Source organism: Ovis aries, chromosome 13, assembly GCF_016772045.2.
Source record: "Ovis aries strain OAR_USU_Benz2616 breed Rambouillet chromosome 13, ARS-UI_Ramb_v3.0, whole genome shotgun sequence".
Classification (NCBI taxonomy): Eukaryota; Metazoa; Chordata; class Mammalia; order Artiodactyla; family Bovidae; genus Ovis; species Ovis aries.
The window spans coordinates 44,283,821-44,307,026 of record NC_056066.1 but is presented as its reverse complement, the minus strand read 5'-3'; the positions used below and the strand labels follow the sequence as shown (position 1 = coordinate 44,307,026).

At 43.7% G+C, this 23,206-nt stretch overlaps 1 protein-coding gene across 1 annotated transcript; it reads right to left on the bottom strand.

Moving 5' to 3' along the window:
- Positions 1-19,604: 19,604 nt before the first annotated feature.
- Positions 19,605-20,227, bottom strand: LOC101111732 (short coiled-coil protein). Its single transcript, XM_027976373.3, is given in 2 exon segments — positions 19,605-19,943; positions 19,946-20,227. Coding segments are annotated over 2 exon segments (246 nt in total). The 5' UTR covers positions 20,112-20,227; the 3' UTR covers positions 19,605-19,863.
- Between the last annotated feature and the right edge of the window lie 2,979 nt (positions 20,228-23,206).

Below are 23,206 nucleotides of genomic sequence, written 5' to 3'. Positions count from 1 at the left end.
CAAAGAGATTGTTACTTTTTGTCTTCGAACTAGAATATATTTCCAATTCTAACTTCAACGTTTCCAAGTGAAGGGCTGTTAAGAATAGCATTTTGTCATAAAATAAACCCTTGACTATAAGAGGAATTCAAAGAAGCAGAATATAATTTTCCTCTACCCATTATTTTTCATCCACAATTTTTGCTTTTCCATCCAGTATTTCTCTCTGCAATGGAAGAAGTGACATTTCCACTGTGGCATAAGGATGCCCCTGTGGAGTCTGGAATCTAATTCTGATAATTTTTAAAATGCCTATTGGTCATTATTTTTCCATTTTGTCTGCCAACCTTACCATGGTAAAATATACGCCATTCTAGAATTCTTTCTCCCATACCTTTGCAACCTGTATTATGTTTGGATCATTTCCCTTTGCTGCTAACATTGCCAAATTCTCAGAGATCATCTACATGTTTCGGCAATGTGAGAAGAGGTTGAAACTGCCATTGTTTTTGCCCTAACTGGCCTGAGTCAGCCGATGGGAATTCTGATTATATGCTCTTAGGCCAAAACGAGAAGCTGGTTTGGAAAACTTCTGGAAATATCAATCCAAGAACATTTCTTTCTTATTTATGTATATCAGTCATTTTATTTCCTACTGAGAATTATTTATATCATTCAGAATTTCCAAGTACAGAAGAACATGACTTTGAAATCCCATGGTTTCTGGAAATCTTTCAGAAAGGAAAAGGAGATGAAATGGATCAGTAATCAAGCAGACTTTGCTCCTCTGCTCCATTCTCCGCTTTTTGAAAAAAGCAGGCATTCTTTCCCTCTTACAAGCCAACCTCTTCCCTCTTACTTGTAGGTTATTTTATATACTATGATTCGTCTTTTTTAAGTTTACACATGATCAGGACACTGGTTGAAAGACTGTGGTCTTAATACACTGGGTATTCAATACAGCAAGGAAAGCCATGAAGAATATACCACATACAAACAGATACATGAGCTTGCATTTATGTGGATGGGGGATGGGAGGGGGTGAGAGAGAGAGAGGTGAAAATATGGCTGAGTTAGGGACTGACTGTCAAAAGCAGAACATGAGTGAAGGTTATCCTTCTCTCCTGTGTTTATCCAACTTTGGATTCTACTTAAATTGAAGAAATAGTCATCAGTTCATCCACTCACTCACTACACAATTTGTGAGCCTCTGGTAATATGAGACATTATTCTGGATTCCAGGGCTGCCACGATGAGTAAGCAGAGCAGTCCAACTCAAGGAGCTTCCATTAGAAGGGAAAAAGAAGGACAACAGACAAATGAAAACTTCAATGTCAGAAGCAGAGCGGTGACATGATAAAAACAGAGAGAAGCAATGACAACGATTCAGCAGACTGCTTTAGACGATGTCATGCGGAAAGGCCCCTCTGAGAGGTGACATGAAACCAAGCCCGGACAAGAGTCAGCCACGTGACTCATTTAAAGGCTCGAACCCAAATACCAAGCATGAAGATCAAGAAACAAGAGTTAGAACTAGACATGAAACAATGGACTGGTTCAAAGTTGGGAAAGGAGCATGTCAAGGCTGTATACTGTCACCCTGTTTATTGAACTTACATGCAGAGTACATCATGTGAAATGCCAGGGTGGATGAATCACAAACTGGAATGAAGATTGCCAGGAGAAATACCAACAACCTCAGATACCATTCTAATGGCAGAAAGTGAAGAGGAACTAAAGAGTCTCTTAATGAAGGTGAAAGAGGAGAGTGAAAAAGCTGGCTCAAAACTCAACATTCCAAATAATTAAGATCACTGCATCTGGTCCCATCACTTCATGGCAAACAGATGGGGGAAAAAATGGAAACAATGATAGATTTTCTTTACTTGGGCTCCAAAATCACTGTGGATGATGACAGCAGCCATGACATTTGAAGACACTTGCTCTTTGAAAAGAAAGCTACAACAGACCTAGACAATGCATTAAAAAGCAAAGATATCACTTTGCCAACAAAGGCCCATATAGTCAATGCTGGGGTTTCTCCAGTAGTCATGTTCGGATATGAGTGTTGGACCATTAGGAAGGCTGAGTGCTAGAGAATTGATGCTTTCAAACTGTGGTGCTGGAGAAGATTCTTGAGAATCCCTTGGACAGCAAGATGATCAAACCAGTTAATCCCAAAGGAGATCAACCCTGAATATTCATTGGAAGGACTGATGCTGAAGCTCCAATACTTTGGCCACCTGATGTGAAGAGCTGACTCACTGGGAAAGACTCTGATGCTGGCAAAGATAGAAGGCAAGACGAGAAGGGGGTGACACAGAATGAGATGGTTGGATGGCATCACCAACTCCGTGGACATGAGTCTGAGCAAGCTCCAGGTGATAGTGAAGAATGGAAGCCTGGCATGCTGCAGTCCATGGGATCGCAAAGAGTCAGACACAACTTAGAGACTGAACAACAACAACAATCTAAGAAGGAGCTTAAGCTGTTTTAGCAACACCAAGAAGTCCAGTGTGACCAGGGTGAGAGTGGACACTAAGGGAGCAGGGGTGGTGGGAAAAGAACACAGGTGGGAGAGGGTGGGTGCCCCATCACACAGGACCACTTAGGTACAAATACGCAGAAGCCACTGGTAGGATATGAGAAGAAGATGGTACTGTCTGATTACAATTTTTTTGTAGCTCACCTCGGTGGCTGTGTGGAGAAAGGTATGCAGGAAGAATAAAGAATAAATAAAGAAGACCCCGTAAGAAAAAATGTGAGGGGGTTCAGGAAGAGATGATGCTGTACCTGAAGGAAAGATGGAAGGAAGGGGGATTTGAGAGAGGTTCTGGAAGCATGCTGTTTCCAGTGTTTTAGCTTCAGCAACTGTGTTTACTGATGTGTGTTCTGAGATGGGGAAGACGGGGTGACAAGATAACATTCTGGTAAGTTTAAGATGCTGATAAACATCTAAGTGGATCTGCCAAATAGGCAACTGAATAAAAGTGTGTAGAGAAGGTTATGACTGGAGTCAGAAAGTTGAGAGTCACAGGTTAGGAGACACCAGAAGGTCTTGGAGATTTGGTCCTATCAAAAATGCCCTGGAGCACACCCGTCCCTGACAAATGGCCTTTGATATTTGGTCCTGGCAAACATGTCCACACTTGGCACATCTCCCTGGGTTCAAATAGCCCACAACTGTTTTTATACATAAAAATATTATCCTGTTTCACTGTCCAATAATTTCACTGTGGCTATATTGCCAGTAAAAATCTTTCTGGTATCTATCTGGTAGAAGCACATGGGGTTAGGTAGATGGATTGGGATCAGATCTTTCAGAAGGGTTTATAACAGCTGCATGTACTGAGAAGAGGTCTACAGCCAGAGAAATGCACAAAGGACAGGTTGAGGATGTGACCTCACAGTGCATGATACATTAATATATCCCTGGGCATGTAGCTGGATGTGGCTGGGTGGTTCCATAACAGCAGAGTTCCAGCCGCTACAGCAGATAGGCCACTAACCTGGTATAAATATTCACAAAGTGTCTTGCAGGCGTGAGAACTGGTGTGGCTTCCTAAGACATACTAGACGGATGTAACAGCTTCCATGAGGGGAACACCAGGCCTCTAATTAACTAATTAACCCATTTTCCATTTGAGGGGGCAGAGGCCAGACAGATGGGAGTTGCTGCCAAAGAAACAACACCCTTCCCTCCTGTGCCTGGCAAAGTTGCTCAAGAGCTAAGGATGCCTTGTTTCTTTAAAAAGCAAGGTTTTCTTAATGATTGGTACAGTCACAGAAATTCATCAAAAGAATGGAGAGAAAGGATGAGCCCACATTGGAAAGCATTTTTAGATGTGAAAGTCTAATTTGGGTTCATTTTTTTAAAAAAAGCAAATTTAGCACAAAAACAATGGATAGTTGCTAGAATATTCATTTTCAGGCATTCCATTTAGATATGAACCTTGCTGTATACCTTTCTCTAAACAACCTTACTATTCCTCTCTTCAGAAAATAACTGTAATGAAATCATAAACCTGGAGCACCTTGGTGTGCACGTGGTCCTTGAGAGATCCTCCATAACTGGGGCCTCCAGGACACCACGGGCTCTGAAGCCAGAAGAATATAAACAGAACTAATCTACAAAGGTTTGCACGCATCCTAATCCACCCCCAGCACAAGCCTGGGTGTGAAGCCACATTCACAGACAGGAAGTCCTATCCTACATCTGACCTCTGCGTCTCACTTTTTCACATTTAATTAATTCTCTTTGTCCTACCCTAAATGAGGGCATTATTATCTTGACACTTTTACACATAATTAAAGATACTGAAAAACCTTATTACTCCAGACCCCACTGTGATCATTCCAAGGCCTGCATTGCAAAAATAATCAGATCAGCAAATGAGCAAACAGGATTATAGGTATATCACTTCACCTGCCTGGGAAAATTAATTGTTCCCAAGCACTTGAGTAGCTTTCAGTATAAATCTGTCTGAAGTGAAGGCTTTTCTACAAAGTAAGCCCACAGTACACATTGTGGATAAGAGTGTCTGAACGGGGCTCAGGCCCTTAAACCAGGGAGAGAGGCTCTTTTAAGAGCTCTGGAGAATATGTCTTTAGGAAATCTGAGGTGGGGCTGGGAGGCTGGGGGCGAGGAGGACACTGAAGGCAATGGAAGTGCATGTACTGAAACATGCTCTAAAAATCACCCTTTTATGGCTGCACAATTACTTATCTTTCTGTTATTTTCATCTCTATTTTGTCAGCTTCCTTCTTTGCCTTACAATTTCTCACTGACTGGAAGAGGGTCCTTGAACAGGGTATACAGATGAAAGATGCACTTGTTTGCATTTAATTTTTAAACAATTATTTGTATCCTCCACTTGCAGGCCCTGTCTAAGCACATTTCAAATAGTGACTCATTTAATTTACATTCCTCAGTGAACTAACAGTACAGCTGAGGAGACATTTTATAGTAAAGGAAATTCATGGCAATACCCATGATAGGAGCTTGATGTGACTTGGGAGAGTCTGAGGTCACACCTGAACGCATCCTAATGAAATTTTTTCAGGTGAATACCTGAGGCCACTTGCGAAGCCAAGGGGTGGAGCTGGTGAGGCCAGAGACCTAGGGGAGGCAGCCTTGCACATCCTGGTGGCACGTGAGAGTGTACTTTTTCTCTAGTTCATACACAAGCAGGGAAGAGGGACAGAGCGTGTCAGGAGGGCACTGACATCTTAAAAGGATGCTTAAGAAAGACCCCTGGGAGGAGGAAGCCTCAGAGCAAAGAGCAGGAGACAGGAAGCTCTGGGCAAAAGGAAGAACTGCCTGCTGTGAGGAGACAGTCAGGGGACTGTGAGGAGGAGCAGAGCTGGAGGGGGAGGCTCTGAATTTCTGTGAAGACTTGGGACTCAACGCAAGTCACTGGAGGGTGTGGAAAGGAAACGGTTTCATCCACTCCTGATGTGCATTTTATAGCATTCGTCTACCTGTTGTTCTGAAGCTTTCTGAAGAAGCAAGGGCAGGAGGAAGGAACAGTCAGGAGGCCATCCTCCTGCAGCAAACCTGGGGGAACATGGTGGGCTGGAACCAAAGGGGCCACTGCTGTGGGAGCAGTCACGTTTTGGGCACCACCCTAAAGTAGCATCAGCTCCATCTGCTGACAGACTTGATGTGGGACGTAAGTGTGGGGAAGGCTTGGAATTCTGACCAAGCAACTGGAAGGTCAGGCTTCCCTCAGCTGAGGTGGGAAACTATGGGAGGAGGGTGTTTTTCGGGTGTGAAGGCCAGCTCGGGGGCAGCCCCGTGGCTGCTGCTTCCCAGTGTTCACACCCTGTATCCTCCTTCTTCCAGTGTGGGGGCCCTGTAAGTTCCTTCTAACCAACAGAGTATAGCCAGATACGGGTGACTCTGGGCATGTGATTAAGCCCAGGAAACTGAACTCGACCTGTTAGACGACTCCCTCTTATTGGCCTTGGAAGAAGCAAGTCACTGGGCTGTGAGCTGCCATGTGGCAGAAACATGAGGGCAGCCACCAGCTGACTGCCAACAAGAAGCAGAGGTCCTCAGTCCAGAGTTCTGGAAGGAACTGAATGCTGCCAGCCCCGGAGAAGATGAGAAGCAGACATGCCCCTGGGTGAGCCTCAGGTGAGACCACAGCTCTAACACCTAGATTAAAACCCAGCTAATCTGGGCCCAGAGTCCTGACCCACAGAGATAATACATGTGTGTTGTGCTAGCTGTTAAATTGTTATGCAGCAACAAACAACAAATATCTCAGGAAAAGGACTGACTTGTATTGATCATACCTGGTTTGAGATCTATAAGATTCAGGTGGAAATATGCGTATGCAACTTGATACAAGAGTCCGGACTCAGGAGAGAGTTCCAGGCTTGCTGTTTACAGGGAGGACCACCAGCTTTGGACGGCACTGAGAGCACGCCCTCTTCCTGTGTCTTCTGCATGGCTGTGTGCCTCTATGTCCTCATCTCTTCTTACAGACACACCAGTCCTGCTGGACTAGGGCCAGTCACACAACCTCATTTTAACTTAATCTCCTTCTTAATGACTCTATCTCTAAAGTCACATTCTGAAGTCCTAGGGTTTACAATTTCAACACACAAATTTGGGGTTGACATAACTCAGCCTACAACTGCCAAGAGCTCAGCTGAGGTCCAAGCCACCAGGAGCAAAGCTGTAGCTTGTGAGAAGAGACAGCTCTGGCCCTGGGATGGGCCACTTCTCCCAGATGCACACTGAGAAGCCTTCTGCCAATGTCAACCCCCAACTTGCACAATCTGTGAGCTCAAGCTAGCACTGAATTTATATTTACTGAGCTCGGAGTCCTCATGACTTGGACTCCAGCAGCAGCAACTGCAATAGAGTTGGGGAGGGGCCACATGACATATCAACCTTTACATCAATCAGGCCCACTTGTTATGGGGGGGGAACTGCAAAGTGGTGACCAGTGATCTGAATCCAGGCACTGACTCCCCCAGGGTGGGCCTGGGATGACCACTGAGCTCAGCACTGGTGACCACTAGGATCCCTGTCTACCCAGATTTGCTGTCGGAGCGTCGCTGCCCTACACACTCAGCCAGCTCAGAGGATGCCTGGTGAGGACATGTCCTGCAGTGGTCTGTAGCGTGCACAGTACACGCTTCAGCAGCAGCCCCATCTCAGCGAGTGCGAGGCTTCCACGTAGGCCACTGGCTCTCCGGAGCGCCCGCACATCGGGGAGCAGCCCTGAGTGCAAACAGCGAGGACACGCTCAGGGACCAAGGACAGGCTCAGGGACCAGGGCGCCCATTCTGCAGACCCCCAGAATAGAGTCTTGTGTTGTCTCCTGACCTTGATTTCTGAACACATGGGCTAGCCACAAGGCTTATTTGTCAAAGAGAACAGGCTCTTCATTCCAAGGGCTGGTTTTTACTGACGTGAGTGGGCAGCAAGGCACAAGGGGAAATCCAGCTGAGGTTTATTTTTAACCGCACTAGTCTACTGGCATTTTTTTAAAAGGGAAATGGATCAAGCATTCTTTCCCTTTCCTCTCTCCTGCTCAGAAACATCTGGAGGATACACTGCTTCTACTCTGGTGCTCCCTCTTTGGGGAAAGTCTTAATTTTTACCAACTGCAACTGGCAAACCTGAGCTAGATCCATGGTACCTCATCTCCTCACTAGCTACTGCATTCTTCCTGACTGCAGCGGGGCCACAGGCAGAAGCTGTGCATCCAGTGCCTCGCGAGGGGCTCTCATCACTTCATTCCACATCCACAACTGTAGGTATGATGCCATGGCTCAGCGGGGAGCACTGTGCTCTCTGGCCGCTCCCCCCGCAGCCTCGCCCACTGCCCTTCTTCCCCTTACTCTGCAGCCACAGGAGAACTTCTCCTTCTGCAGCACACTCATGCGTTCCATCCTGTTGGTGGTTTCAGAGTGTCCAGTCCAAGACTGACCTACATCACAGAGTCAGGCCACCACCTGATCAAGACAAATTGATTTTTCTGGCTTCCTTGATGTCAAGAGAGATATATCACAATGATTAATAATTTACCTCCTAGATAAAAGCCTTTGTTGTCTTTGTTCCACAGGAAAGTCCAAGATTTTCTTGTCCCAGTTTCAAGCATTAACTGGGGAGGTGTGTGCTGAGAACCTGGATAAAATTCCACAGGAAAAGTTTCATGGCCGCCCTTCTCTCCATCTGTCCCCAAAAAGGAGCAGTGGAGGAGGTGACTGAGGCTACACACATCATGATAGAGGGGAACGTGCTGTTTTCAGAATCCCTCCCTACTCTACCCACACTGGCGGCTCTGGCTTGGGAATGCCTGCTTTGTTTCATTTCACTAACAGAGTATTTAAACTATGTTCCTCTTTTTCTTTTCTGATCAGTTTTTCCCAATGCTCCACTTCTTTTGCCACTCCCCTGACACCAACCAGTTCCCCTTAAACAATCAGGCATATTACCTCCCGTGCTGTTCTTCCAGAGTGTGGGGAGTTAGAGAATCAGGTAACACAATCCGATGGGCACAGAGCTCAGAGGGCTGGAGTACAGCTGGATGCTGCACCATCCTGCCCGCTTCTTGGGTGTGCTGCGGCTCAAGAAAACCAATAAAGCTGAACTAAGCAGTGACTTATGCTTTAACTCCTGGAGAAACTCTGTAACAGATCAAGAAAATGAGAAGACAAAAGATACTAATATATCACACCATAAAATTTTACCTGTATCCTTAGAGGCGTGTCAAATGGGGTTTCTTGGAGAACTGCACGACACAGGAGACCTGTGCTGTTTAGTATTTAAATGGCATGTGAGCAGAGGCCTGAGTGCTTGCAGACCTTATCTCTGTGTGCGCTCTGCACTCTGGAAAGGTAGTACCAAGACCTCTGAAAGGTCTTGTTCAGTTCAGTTCAGTTCAGTCACTCAGTCGTGTCCGACTCTTTGCAATCCCGTGAATCACAGCACAACAGGCCTCCCTGTCCATCACCAACTCCCAGAGTTCACTCAGACTCACATAGTGCCTTCTGAAAACGCAGAGAGGACCTGAGATATTCTGCGTGGCTATGTACAACACGCTTAGCCAGCGGGAAGCCAGGATTGATTTTAAGTAATCTGATTCTTAGGTCACAGGTCCTTGTCAAACTACAGCCTAGAAAAATAGTGTATTGATTTTCTGAGACAAAAAAAAAGTTATGTCAATGTAGAATTAGTCACATACTTGTAACACCTTCAGAGATGGAAAGAAACACATTTTGGTGTAGGTCCATCAGATGTACATGTGGTCTCTTTATCACCTGCTCCTTCTGTTCTTACCACCATCAGAGCAACACATCCAGTATCGTTAAATTACAGCTTGAGAAACTACCATGTATGTAAACTGTGTATCAACATGTTTTCATCAAACCCTAGAGCCTCTCTATGCCCTTTATTACCTGTTCACACAATATTACAAGGCAGAATTCAAATCCTGGCTTGATTGTGTGCTACTTATATAACCTCGGACAAATCACTTCACCTCTATGTTCCTGTGTTATTGCCTCTAAATTAGAAAAATAAGATATGCCTCAAAAAATCACAGTACAGAATAAATCAGGTAACAAATGTGTAGCTAAGAACCATATTCGGCACCTAGGTAGCACCATACACCGGCTTGCTGTTATCACTACCTAATACGTGAAGATACTGAGAGTCACTCCAAAGTTCAATTTCAAGTCTGTCACAGTGAAGCTATGTGATCCAGCCATGGTCACAGAGCCAGTGAGTGACAGAGACTGTGGGAAAGCACAATATTCTTTGTCCCTGTCCTGCCTTCTTTCCTTCGCACTTGCAGACTTTGTGGGCAAATTCTGTTGGAGCTGCATTCAAAGGAGATGCAGACTCTGATGACGTGACATCCCCACTCAGGGACGAACCCCAGTCACCTGGCACACCGCAGTCATCCCCTCTCAAACTTCTTCAAACACTCTGGCCGCTCCCGAGCGCTCTGGCGGGGTTCTGTCTTCCTGGAGCCTCCCTGCTAATCTGTGCAGTGTCCTCCTTCCTCTCCGCAATCCCACTCAGTGCCCCACCCTTTCCCCACTTTAGTCTCTATTCTATTTATTTAACTGATTTACCTAACAATTTTCAGAAATGAACATTTCTAATTGACTTTTTACTGGTAATTTAAGTCTGCATAAGAAGTTTGTTCATCCCTTCTTCTTGTCCAAGGAGTCAGTCACTTATAGCAAACTACAAAAATATAACTACTTAAGATATACTACAGAACAAGTACAAAGAAATATTATGAAAACTTCATGCCCATATATTCAAGACTTTAGGTGAACTGGACAAATTCCTTGAAAATGTAAGTTATTTAACAAAATGATATAAGAAGAAAGAAAATATGACTAGCTACATATCCACTAAAGAAATTTGTTTTGTAATTAAAAACTTTCACAAAGAATACTCCAAGCTCAGACAATTTACTAGTGAGTGCCATGAAAACTGAGAAGGAATAACACCAATTCTATGCAAATCTTTTTAAAAATGTGTGTAAATGGGATTATATCCCAACGCATCTTATGAATCCAGTAGGATCTTGACATAAAACCAAATAATAATAAGAAAAGACTAGAAAACCATAAATCAATATTCCTCATGAGCATATCTGCAAATATCTTCATAAAATATTTGCAAATCAAATCCATCAGTATGTAAAAAGGACAATATATCATGACCAACTGGGATTAATCACAAAAATGCAAGGTTGGTTCATCAGTCAAAAATCAATGTAATTCACCATACTGAAAAAATAAAAGATAAACATCATATGATCAACTCAACAGATGTATAAAAAAATCTTGACGAAATTTAACATTAATTAACAATAAATACAAACAACAAACTAGGAACAAAATGGAACTTCATTAATATGATAAAGGACATCTATGGAAAACCAACAACTAACATCATATTTACTGTCATGATGGAATTATTTCCCCATATGGTCAAGAACAAGTCTAGGAAATCTGTTGTCAAGCCCTTCTACTCATTTTACTGTAGGTATTAACCTGAGCTAAAAGAAAATAAGAGTTGACTCATTAGAAAAGACTCTGATGCTGGGAGGGATTGGGGGCAGGAGGAGAAGGGGACGACAGAGGATGAGATGGCTGGATGGCATCACTGACTCAATGGACATGAGGCTGAGTGAACTCCGGGAGTCGGTGATAGACAGGGAAGCCTGGCGTGCTGCGATTCATGGGGTTGCAAAGAGTCGGACACGACTGAGTGACTGAACTGAACTGAACTGAAGAGAAAATAAAATAAATATAAGGTAAACAGACTGGGAAGGAAGAGCACAACTTTATTTAATCACAGGTGACTGTCAACAAAAATAATTGCTAAGAATTCCTTTAAAACCATTCTCAAATGAATAAATAATTTTACAAGGTCACAGGGTAGAAGACTAATATTTGAAAATGACTTGTAATTCTATATGTTATCAATGAACAACAAGAATAAATCTGTTTTAATGTTATTGACAATAATATCCAAACGGTGAAATATTTAAGGATACATTAACAAAAATGTGTAAAAACTACACACTGGAAACTATCTAACATTGCTATAAAAAGTAAAGGTGAGTTAAATAAAGAATAATACAGGTCGAAAGACTCAGTATTTCACACATGTGTATTCTGTGCATCTGACTCAATCATAGGCAAGGATATCATGAGTAGAATACAAGAGAATAAATTATAAAGTATTAATGTTGATAAGTTGAACTACCTCAAAATTTAAAACCTCTGCATTATTACAACAATGAAATCACAAGCACAGATTTGGAGAAAATATTTATAATAAAAATACCAAACTTAACAGAAAACGCAAGAGATTTGATCAAACACTTCAACCTGAGCAGACACAGGATGGTGAGAAGCATGGGAAGATGATCCACACTGTCACTAGAAAAAGGCAAATTTAAACCACAAGGAGATACCACCTATTAAAGAATCCATCCAATGAACCAACACACAAAATGCTGACGATCCAAGGGCAGGCTGGGACGTGGAGCTCCCGGAACGTGCACACATTGGAATGCAGACGGTGCAGTCGCCTTGCAGAGCAGTTCGGAATTTTCTTATAAAACTAAACAGGCCCAAAATGGAAACCACCCAATCATTTGTCAAGTTGTGAATGTATGAATAAGCTAATACATATCTATCTATACAGTGGAATACAAGTCACTGACTGAAACAAACAACAAACTACTGATAACACGCAACAGCATGAGTGGACCGCAGTACATTTACATAAATCAAAGAAGCCAGAAACAAAAGATCACACCCTATGTATAACTTATTTATATAAGATTCTTATTGTTCAGTCACTAAATCATGTCTGACCCCATGGACTGTAGCACACCAGGCTTCCCTGTCCTTCACCATGTCCTAGAGTTGGCCCAAATTCATGTCCATTAAATTGGTGATACCATCCAACCATCTCATCCTCTGTTGCCCCCTTCTCGTTTTGCCTTCAATCTTTCCCAGCATCAGGGTCTTTGCCAATGAGGTGGCTCTTGGCATCGGGTGGCCAAAGTATTGGAGCTGCAGCATCAGTTCTTCCAGAGAGTTTTCAGGGTTGATTTCCTTTAGGATTGACTAGTTTTATCTCCTTGAAGTCCAAGGGACTCTCAAGAGTCTTCTCCAGCACCACAGTTCAAAAGAATCAATTCTTTGGCATTCAGCCTTCTTAATGACCCAACTCTCACATTCGTAAATGACACTGGAAAAATCATTGCTTTCACTGTACAGACCTCTGTTAGCAAAGTGATGCCTTTGCTTTTTAATACACTGTCTAGGTTTGTCATAGCCTTCCTTCCAAGAAGCAAGCATCTTCTGATCTCATGGCTGTGGTCACCATTTGCAGTGATTTTGGAGCCCAAGGAAAGAAAATCTGTCATTGCCTCCACTTTTTCCACATTTGCCATGAAGTGATGGGACTGGGTAAGTAATGCTCAAAATTCTCCAAGCCAGGCTTCAGCAATACATGAACCGCGAACTTCCTGATGTTCAAGCTGGTTTTGGAAAAGGCAGAGGAACCAGAGATCAAATTGCCAACATCTGCAGGATCATCGAAAAAGCAAGAGAGTTCCAGAAAAACATCTATTTCTGCTTTATTGACTATGCCAAAGCTTTTGACTGTGTGGATCACAATAAACTGTGGAAAATTCTTTAAGAGATGGGTATACCAGACCACCTGACCTGCCTCTTGAGAAATCTGTATGCAGGTCAGGAAGCAGCAGTTAGAACTGGACATGGAATAACAGACTGGTTCCAAATAGGAAAAGAAGTACGTCAAGGCTATATATTGTCACCCTGCTTATTTAACTTCTATGCAGAGTACATCATGAGAAATGCTGGACTGGAAGAAACATAAGCTGGAATCAAGATTTCTGGAAGAAATATCAATAACCTCAGATATGCAGACGACACCACCCTTATGGCAGAAAGTGAAGAGGAACTCAAAAGCCTCTTGATGAAAGTGAAAGAGGAGAGTGAAAAAGTTGGCTTAAAGCTCAACATTCAGAAAACGAAGATCATGGCATCTGGTCGCATCACTTCATGGCAAATAAATGGGAAAACAGTGGAAACAGTGTCAGACTTTATTTTGGGGGCTCCAAAATCACTGCAGATGGTGACTGCAGCCATGAAATTAAAAGATGCTTACTCCTTGGAAGAAAAGTTATGACCAACCTAGATAGCATATTAAAAAGCAAAGACATTACTTTGCCGACTAAGGTCCATCTAGTCAAGGCTATGGTTTTTCCAGAAGTCATGTATGGATGTGAGAGTTGGACTGTGAAGAAAGCTGAGTGCTGAAGAATTGATACGTTTGAACTGTGGTGTTGGAGAAGACTCTTGAGAGTCCCTAGGACTGCAAGGAGATCCAACCAGTCCATTCTGAAGGAGGTCAACCCTGGGATTTCTTTGGAAGGAGTGATGCTAAAGTTGAAACTCCAGCACTTTGGCCACCTCATGCGAAGAGTTGACTCATTGGAAAAGACTGTGATGCTGGGAGGGATTGGGGGCAGGAGGAGAAGGGGACAACAGAGGATGAGATGGCTGGATGGCATCACTGACTCGATGGACGTGAGTCTGAGTGAACTCCGGGAGTTGGTGATGGACAGGGAGGCCTGGCGTGCTGCGATTCATGGGGTGGCAAAGAGTCAGACACGACTGAGCGACTGAACTGAACTGAACTGATGGAACTGGATGCCATGATCTTCGTTTTTTTGAATGTTGAGTTTTAAGCCAGCTTTTTCACTCTCCTCTTTCAACCTCATCAAGAGGCTCTTTAGTTCCTATTTGCTTTCTGCCATTAGGGTGGTATCATCTGCATATTTGAGGTTGCTGATATTTCTCCCTGCAATCTTGATTCCAGCTTGTAACTCATCCAGTCCAGCATTTCACATGATGCACTCTACATAGAAGTCAAATAAACAGGATGACAATATATAGCCTTGTCATACTCCTTTTCCAATTTTGAACCAGTCTGTTGTTTCAGGTATGCTCTTAACTGTTGCTTCTTAATCTGTGTACAGGTTTCTCAGGAGACAGGTAAGATGGCCTGGTATTTCCAGCTCTTTAAGAATCTTTCACAGTTTGTTGTGATCCACGCAGTCAAAGGCTTTCAAGTAGTCAAAGACACAGAAGTAGATTTTTTTTTTGGAATTCCCTTACTTTCTCTATGATCCAATGAATGTTGGCAATTTGACTTCTGATTCCTATGCCTTTTCTAAACCTAGCTTGTATATGTGGAAGTTCTCAATTCAAGTACGGCTGAAGTCTAGCTTGAAGGATTCTGAGCATAACCTTGCTAGCATGGGAAGTAAGCACAATTATCTGGCAGTCTGAACATTTTTTAGCACAGCCCTTCTTTGGGAGTGGGATGAAAACTGACCTTTTCTAGTCCTGTGATCACTGTTGGGTTTTCCAAATTTCCTGATATACTGAATGCAGCACTTTAACACCATCATCTTTTAGTATTTCATATAGCTCAGCAGGAATTCCATCACTTCCACTAGTTTTATTGGTAGTACTGCTTCCTAAGGCCAATTCCAGCTGAAGCCAAACTCATGTAAATGACAGACAGTAGACGTGCGATGACCAGAGGCCAGGAAGGCACTGAGGATGGAAGAAGTGCAGTGGAGCACAGGGCACCCTGAGGTAGATCTTGACGGGACTGGAACCCTAAAGTTCTGTCATAAGTAAACTACAACCCCATAAAATTGAAATCTAAGACTTCAGAGCAGTTCTGAGAGCTCTCAGGAGCAGAGAATTCTCATTCCTAGTGCTGGCACTCCCTGGGTGTTGCACATATGGTAAAGCACCATTGCTCACAGCAGGAGAAATCTGTGGTATTATCACATTCATGCCGTAAAGAAGCAAACTGAGGCACAGTGAGAACAAAGGTCGTCCAGGGCCACTGGGCAGGACTCAGCGCTTTTGTCAGCTGGGTTCTGACACCAGCTCCCACCAGAGCTGAACTGAGGTGACTTTCTGCTGGTGTTCACAGAAGCAGAGAGGTACAATCTCAGGTGGGACATGACCCCCAGGTTTCTATAAGAACATTAATGTGTATGTATATGTATATGCACACATATATGTGCATCTTATAGAAATACACATGCTACTAGTCCGCTGAGTCAGGCCACCGACATTCAAGTCACGTAAAGAATTCTGTGAAGCAAATCTATGCCTCCAACCACTCGATTTGGTAGGTGAATCTTCCAGATCTCCTTAATTTAGTTCTGCCTCTAGCTGCATAGATATAGAAACCTAGAATCTACACATCCCATAAGGATAAAGTATAACCCTGTCACTCCGCATTTTTGAAAATGAGTCTCTTTGACAAAATTGCCCTCCACAGTCATTCAGAAAGTTCACGTCAGCCATTCTGACCATAAACAATTGTTAGTATATGGAATTTGGCAAAATGGCTAATAAAACACACAATACAGATAACTGATAATTCTTGTTAAAGTTTTATTTGCTCAATTTTTAATGAAAAATTTCAAAATATGCCAAAGTTGAACACATAGTACAATGAACCTGCAGAGGCCTATTTCTCAAACTGATCACTGCCCCAAATGTGGCCACACTTACTTAAGCTACCCTCCTTTTTTTTTCTTTCTTTTTTGATGCGTTTTAAAGCAAATCAGAGACATCATCATTTAATTCCTAAACACTTCCCTATGCATCTCTTAAAAAGAGGACTGTTTAACATAAACACGATGTTATTTTTATACCTAACAAAATTAATGATTCCTTGTTAAGATCTAACATACAATCCATATTCTAATTTCAAAAGTGATTTCAATAAGGTATTTGTAAGAGTTTTCTTTTTTTCAAACTAAGGTTGAATAACACCCACACAGTAACAGGTAGACATGGTTCTCTGGTACATTCTAACTTAGACCAACACCTCCTTTTTACCCTTCTTTTCATGGCCCTGACATGTTAAAGGAACCAGTTGAGCTGCTGGAAAAAATCCATATTCTAGATCTGTCTCTTCATGGTGTACTTTAGCTATTCCTTGACCTCACATTCTCATAAACTGGAAGTCACTCAGAGGCCTGAGTCAGATTCAGGTGCACTGTCTTGTCCGGAGAAATCTATTCCTGGTGCTGCATGCTTTTAGGGACCTCATCACGAGCTGTAGGGCCTGACTGTCCCCAACCTGTCATCTAAATACTGAATCAGTTGGGAAACCTCTGAGCCAAACATTCCTGCTCAAGTGAGGAGCTGCACCACTGAGAGTCTAGGTCCTAAGTGTCTCCTGTCAGCTCCCAGCAGGACTGCCAGTCTTGGGAGCAGAAAATGCCCCCTCCCCTCCCAGCAGGACCAGGCCCTGTCTTTGGCCAGAGATCCATGTGACTTTACATGCTGCTTTTCATGCTTTTTTTACACAGAGCTCTTCACCCAAGAGGGTACCACTTATCCTAACGAGCAGGAGAAAAGACAAGCTGGATAATAATCATTTCTAATTGGATTACAGATCCATCGGATTGATTCATTATTTCCGCCCACAGCTGTCAATGTTTCACATGGCACCCCTATTAAACTAATATCCTAACTGCCTATAGTGCTGTAGCTGTCAGATTAACTTAGTCCCAAACTGGCAGCCTCAGTCCTCTCCCCCTGAAATCAGCTGGAGGGTTTATAAGTGAAAGTGTGTGTAACCCTGCCCATCCTCTCCTCCACCTGGGAATCCATTCCACAGCCTCCTCCCACCCACACCTTGAGTTTACATCTACGGAAACCCTCGTCTCTCTGATCCCTGTGAATGGCAGTCTTTCAGGCTTTCACCAGTCAGAAGACAGCAAAAGTGTTGTCATTCAGACTAAAGTGTTAGGGACTGATCAGGCTGTTTCCTTAACAGGGAAGAAGGCACAAATGAATGATATTAAGCAACCAATTTTCAGTCATCTATAATACACTGCTGGAGGTGAGTTTGGTGGCAGGACTGCCTGTCATGCACCCAATGGCCATCTTCCCATCTCCTTTACTCATAAAGCAAGTGGTTTATATGGGGCAGTAAATTGCTCAATTCAAAGACTACGTTCCTCACCTCCTAGGGGTGGTGTCAGCCACAGTCTCTGGTTGGCCCATGCTAGCATCTTCTTCAGCCTGATGAACTGTCACAATTATCAGTAATACTTTACATGGCTTTCTCAAAAGTGCTCTTAGTCTGACAAAGCATACGGTCACCCTAGGTAGCAGCAGTGACCCCAGAGGTGTTAAGAGGAAGTCATCTGGGAAGCAGCTTCTGGAAGGCTCGTTAAAAGTGTTGCATTCAACTTCCATCATGGCTAGTGCCTAGATCTCCTCCGCTGCTGTCCTTCTTCCCTCTCACTACCTGGTATCTCGGAGGAGTGCCCTCTGTGTGCCACGCCTCCCTCCTCCCGCCCATAGGTCCTGTCTGTTACATTTCCACACTGGCAAAGCACTGTGAACTCCCAGAACACAGATCAGCCTTCTCAGACTGACTTCTTTCTATTCATTCTAGTTTAAAATTTCTATTAATATAATGAGCAGGAATTTTAATGTTTTATTTATTTTTGGCTGTGCTGGGTCTTCACTGCTGCATGCAGGCTTTTTCTAGTTGTGGCAAGCAGGGGTTACTCTTCATTGCAGTGCACGGGCTTCCTCTTACAGTGGCTTCTCTTGTTGGGAGCACAGGCTCTAGGGCGTGTGGGATGCAGTAGCTGCAGCATGCAGGCTCGGCAGTTGCAGCTCCTGGGCTCTAGAGCACTGGATCAACAGTTGCAGCGCTCGGGCTTAATAGCTCTGTGGTATGTGGGATCTTCCTGGACCAGGGATTGAACTTGTATGCCCTACAGTGGCAGGTGGATTCTTATCCACTGTGCCACCAGAAAGTCTGAGAAGGGACTGTTTTAACTGGTAAAATTATGTTTCTTTTTTCTTTTTTCTTTTTTTGAAACAGCTTTTTATTAAACAGCAAAGCGTAACTGCAACACAATTTTAAATGTTTGAAAATTTGGTCACAAAGATGCAAAAATGTTTGCAGTATGACTATTATATATTCACACAGCTAAAGTCATCAAATCTTACACCAACACAAACATAAGATTAGTCCATGATTAGCCTAAATTTAATAACTATAAACTATATTAGTGGATTTCTTTTCCTATTTAACATTTTAATTAACAACTACTGATTTCCTTACCAAATGGAACCTACCAAATTTTAAAAAACGGTTAAATGACTAAAATTCTGCAAACCAGTAGTTGGGTTTGCAGAAACTTCTGGGAGAAGTAGATAAAATACTGAGAAAGCATCAATTAGTTTACATGTAAAACTCTCTCATCTTATTCATGACTCTGATACTAATCCACTCTTAATGGACTTTGCAAAGTTGATCTGCTGGTACAACAAATAAACCTGAGACCAAACTCTATTCTCTTCCAGGTGTGGTTTACACAAAGTTAGCCAAACTTAATCCATTTTTTAAAATATTCCTTCCAAAATCCAATCTGTGCCAGAGAGAAAATAAATCTGGAGTAGAAACATTTGGAGTTGGTTACAGGTACTTACGAAGTGCTTTTCCCACCCTACTTCTATTTTTCCTCAAAATTTTCTATTTGAAACACACACACAACCAGAACTCATCTTTTCAGATACCAAGTGGGTTATTTTGTGCAAAGGAAGTTTTTAATAACAAATCTTCCCCATACCATAATTCAAAGAAAAACCTTCATTTTTATAGCCTCCATTTTCAATTAATGCAAGAGAAACCTACTATCCTTACTACTAAACATAATAAATAAGCCCTAACTGAGAAAGTAACTTATTTTGGTTAAGTTTCAACAGTTAGAGTTCAGGCTGCTCTCCTAGATGATTAGCTACTGAAATTACTTTCTACAAACGTGTAACCAATTTTTTCCTTAGGGGAAGGAAAAACAGGAAGATAGCAAATGGAAAAGAGGCACACGATGGTAGACAGGGTACATAAAGCTGTGCATTCGGTACATGATTTTGGTTACTTTTTCACAACACGGTAGTTATTTGCTTGTATCTCTATGCCTATAATATGACAATGCTAACCCTATAAATCAAAACAAATTTGATAAAACATTCATTTTTCAAGTTTCATAAATATATGCATTTCTAATTATAAAGTCTCTACATTTGCACATTTTCATAGACTAACATAATACACAAACTCATGGAAGTCTCCTGTTATGCTCTTAATTTTGCCTAGATCTGACATTATCTTCATAAATACTCAGTGAAGCCACAAACAAAAGTACTGTAACTTTTGGAATCTATCCAAGTTTTAAAGAAAAAAAAAGATCAGCAGCAATTCCGTAAGACATAAGAGATATCAATCCCTTATTTTCTTTTGCTTTTTGTGTCAGTTGTTTGAAAAACACTAGAAGCTGACATGAGGTTTTCTATATATCGTCCGAGACTTGGTTTTCTGATTTTAGCTTCAGATTTTCTTCCTTAACTGCATCTACTCTTGCAGACAGATCTTCAAGTGTGTGTTGGAGTTCCAACACTTGATTAATAAGTCGTGTTTTTTCCTCCAGTTCCACCTGATTTTCAGCATCAACTGCATCCATGTCAGCATTCATCATCTTCGGTAACAAACTTCTGTGCCTTGGATACAAAATTCTTGATGAATGGTCTGCCTTCTGAGGCGCCGGCAGGGGGAGGGTTCCGTAGGACGCCTCAGGCCTGGACACTTGGACCCTATATGTTTCTTTTTTTAGCAGGTCATTTTAACTTGTCTTCTCTATATCCTCCTTTCCTGAAGTATATTCACTATTCCAGTAATTTTGCTCAACTCTTCAGTCTGAACATCCCCGTTTTCAATAGTTAAGAAACTGCTCTGCATAAACTCCTTTTGTGTCTTCCTCTTCTTTTGCCAACAAAAGGTCCATCTAGTCAAAGCTGTGGTTCTTCCAGTAGTCATGTATGGATGTGAGAGTTGAATCATAAAGTAAGCTGAGTGCTGAAGAATTGATGCTTTTGAACTATGGTGTTAAAGTAGACTCTTGAGAGTCCCTTGGACTGTAGGAGATCAAACCAGTCCATCCTAAAGGAAATCAATCCTGAATATTCATTAGAAGGAATGATGATGAAGCTGAAGCTCCAATACTTTGGCCACCTGATGTGAAGAGCCAACTCATTAGAAAAGACCCTGATGCTGGGAAAGATTGAAGGCAGGAGGAGAAAGGGATGATAGAGGTCAAGATCGTTGATGGCATCACCTACTCAATGGACATGAGTTTGAGCAAGCTCTGGGAGATGCTGATGGACAGGGAAGCCTGTGCTTCCCTGCAGGTGTACTGCAGTCTATGGGTTCGCGAAGTGTCGGACACCACTGAGAGACTGAACGATAACAACTTCTTTTGCATCTTCTTATTAGGTTGTGTCCTTTACCGTTTTACATTTCAGTACTTGAAACTAATCACCTCCTTCCTTCAGGAACAGGCATATCTCTCTCTAGTCTCTGCCTTCAGGAAACCCGTCCAGTCTGAGGGTCATAATCTGTGATCAACAGGTCAAGCAAGTCTATGGACAAGGCCTCTTCTGCCAGCACTGTGGCTTCTTTTTAGCTGGTTGCTTGGATTCACTCAAGTGTGCTCAGTTCTCACCCCTCCCTGCCATCCTGTGCCTGCAGGCTTTGCAGATCTGAAGTGCCTGCCTGGCCCTATCAACTGGGTAGGGCCCAGCACTAGCCAGGCAATAGCACAGCCAGCTGGGAAAGGGCTCTGCCAAAAACACGAGCCTGCAAAAGAGAGACCTGACCAGCTGGTGAGGAAAGCGTCCCAGTCAGCTGAGTCCTGAGAAGTGAAGACCCAGGTGAAGAAGGGACATGAGCGAGTCAGTGAGCAGGAACTTGGAGTGGGAGGAAGGCAGTGGTAGACAGCAGAGGAAGTCTGGGACAGCTCCACCTGAGGAGACACCTCATCAGATACATCGCCATTTAAGTAGCAGAGTAGAGAATGGCTGCAGGGAGGGGAAGACCAGGGGGCAGAGAGACCACTTCTGTGTTCGTTATAGTAACCCAGGAAGAAAGGACAAGGCTTTGAACTAGAGAGAGGGCACTGGGCCTGGAGAGGTAAAGCTGGGTCTAGGGTGAACAGTAACCACTTGGTGAACGCATTCAGTCTCTGGGCTTCACATCTATAGACTGGTCTCAGTTCTATTCAATGACCTTGGTCTCTCTTGGGAGATTCAAGCCTGAACTTCCAGAAGCATCCCAAACACAATTTACCTGAAGCTAAACTACTACAGCCCTGTTGAACCCTGGACTACTGCCTGGCACCATGATTTATGCTACTGTAGTGGTGCCCTTGTGGTTCTCCGGCTCAACAACAAGGTTAATGCAGGACTAGTTACACAGAATATCACAAAGGATTTTGCCAGAACCAGGATGGTTTCACTGGCTGAGGGCAGCTACTTGCAGGCAGCTACAGGGGCTACGACCTCATCCAGGTGATTGACTTCAACGCCTCCTTCTCATCTGGCTCCCACCCCCAAGTCCAGTGAGGGGTTGTGCTATTTAAATGCCTCCTTCCACTACACCGTCCCTCTCAACTTCACTATTTCCTTCTGGGTTGAAGTAGGTTATCTCCCCTTTTAACCATTCAAATCATCTCCTAAGAATCTTTCCTCTTCATCCCTGTTTAGTCACTCATGCAGCTTGGATTGAGAACCTATTGTGTGCCTGGAGGTCCACACCCGTCCTGCTGTACTCGGGAGTCCACTGGGATGCGAATAATCCCCGTGAGGGTGCCCAGGTTGTCTCACTTACAGATGAAGGAACTCAGAGCTCAGGATCACTAAGGGAGGCCCTGGTCACACACAGAGTATGGACACACAGAACACAAACCTAAGTGCTTTATGACTGCAGGCCACACATGCTTCTTCCATGTCCTAATAAGAACACTGCCATCCCCATCTTGCTGTGAGACTCACGGGCCTTCCAGAGCACCCAAGGACCCATAACAGGTCTCTCTGATAAGTGTGTGGAGTCCTCCAAACCACGTCTTCCTCACAGACACAGGGGATCACAGGTCCATCCAGAAGGTCCCCCTGTCCTCAGTGTGCTCACATCTCCACACTGCTGCTGAGCACTCCTCCCTGCCTGGCTCTCTGATGGTCTAATCATACTCCTCCTTCACAGGGCAGTTAAACCCTCTCTCCCCACTCTGAGAGGCGTCCACCACCACCCTAGGCTCCCCATCTGCTGCCCCAGTGACTGGACTGGCCCGAGTTCCTCTCACCTCCAGCCCTGTCTGGTCCTCAGCCAGTCTGGTGGACATGGAGCTGTGCCCCCAGATGCCCTTCCAGGAAGGAGTGGGGTCAGCAGGCAGCTCTAGCTGGCCATTCCTTTCAAGGTAGGACATGAGGCAGTCTGGGTCCTCGCTCCCCACCTTCTGCCTCCCAGGTGCCGAGACTCACACCCTGCACTCCAGAGGCCGTCTCAGCATTGGCCTCCAGAGAACTCAAAATGGAAGCTTGTGAACAGGCACGTAGACGCCTGGGCAGGCCTGTAACGCTCACACAGCTCCTCACGCGCAGCACCTTCCTCTCTGTGCTCACAACTGTATCTGAGTGATGAATGAGGCTCAAGATAGACCCTGTTGTTGCTGTTCAGTTGCTAAGTCGTGTCCAGCTCTGCGACCCCATGGACTGCAGCACGCCAAGCTTCCCTGTGCTT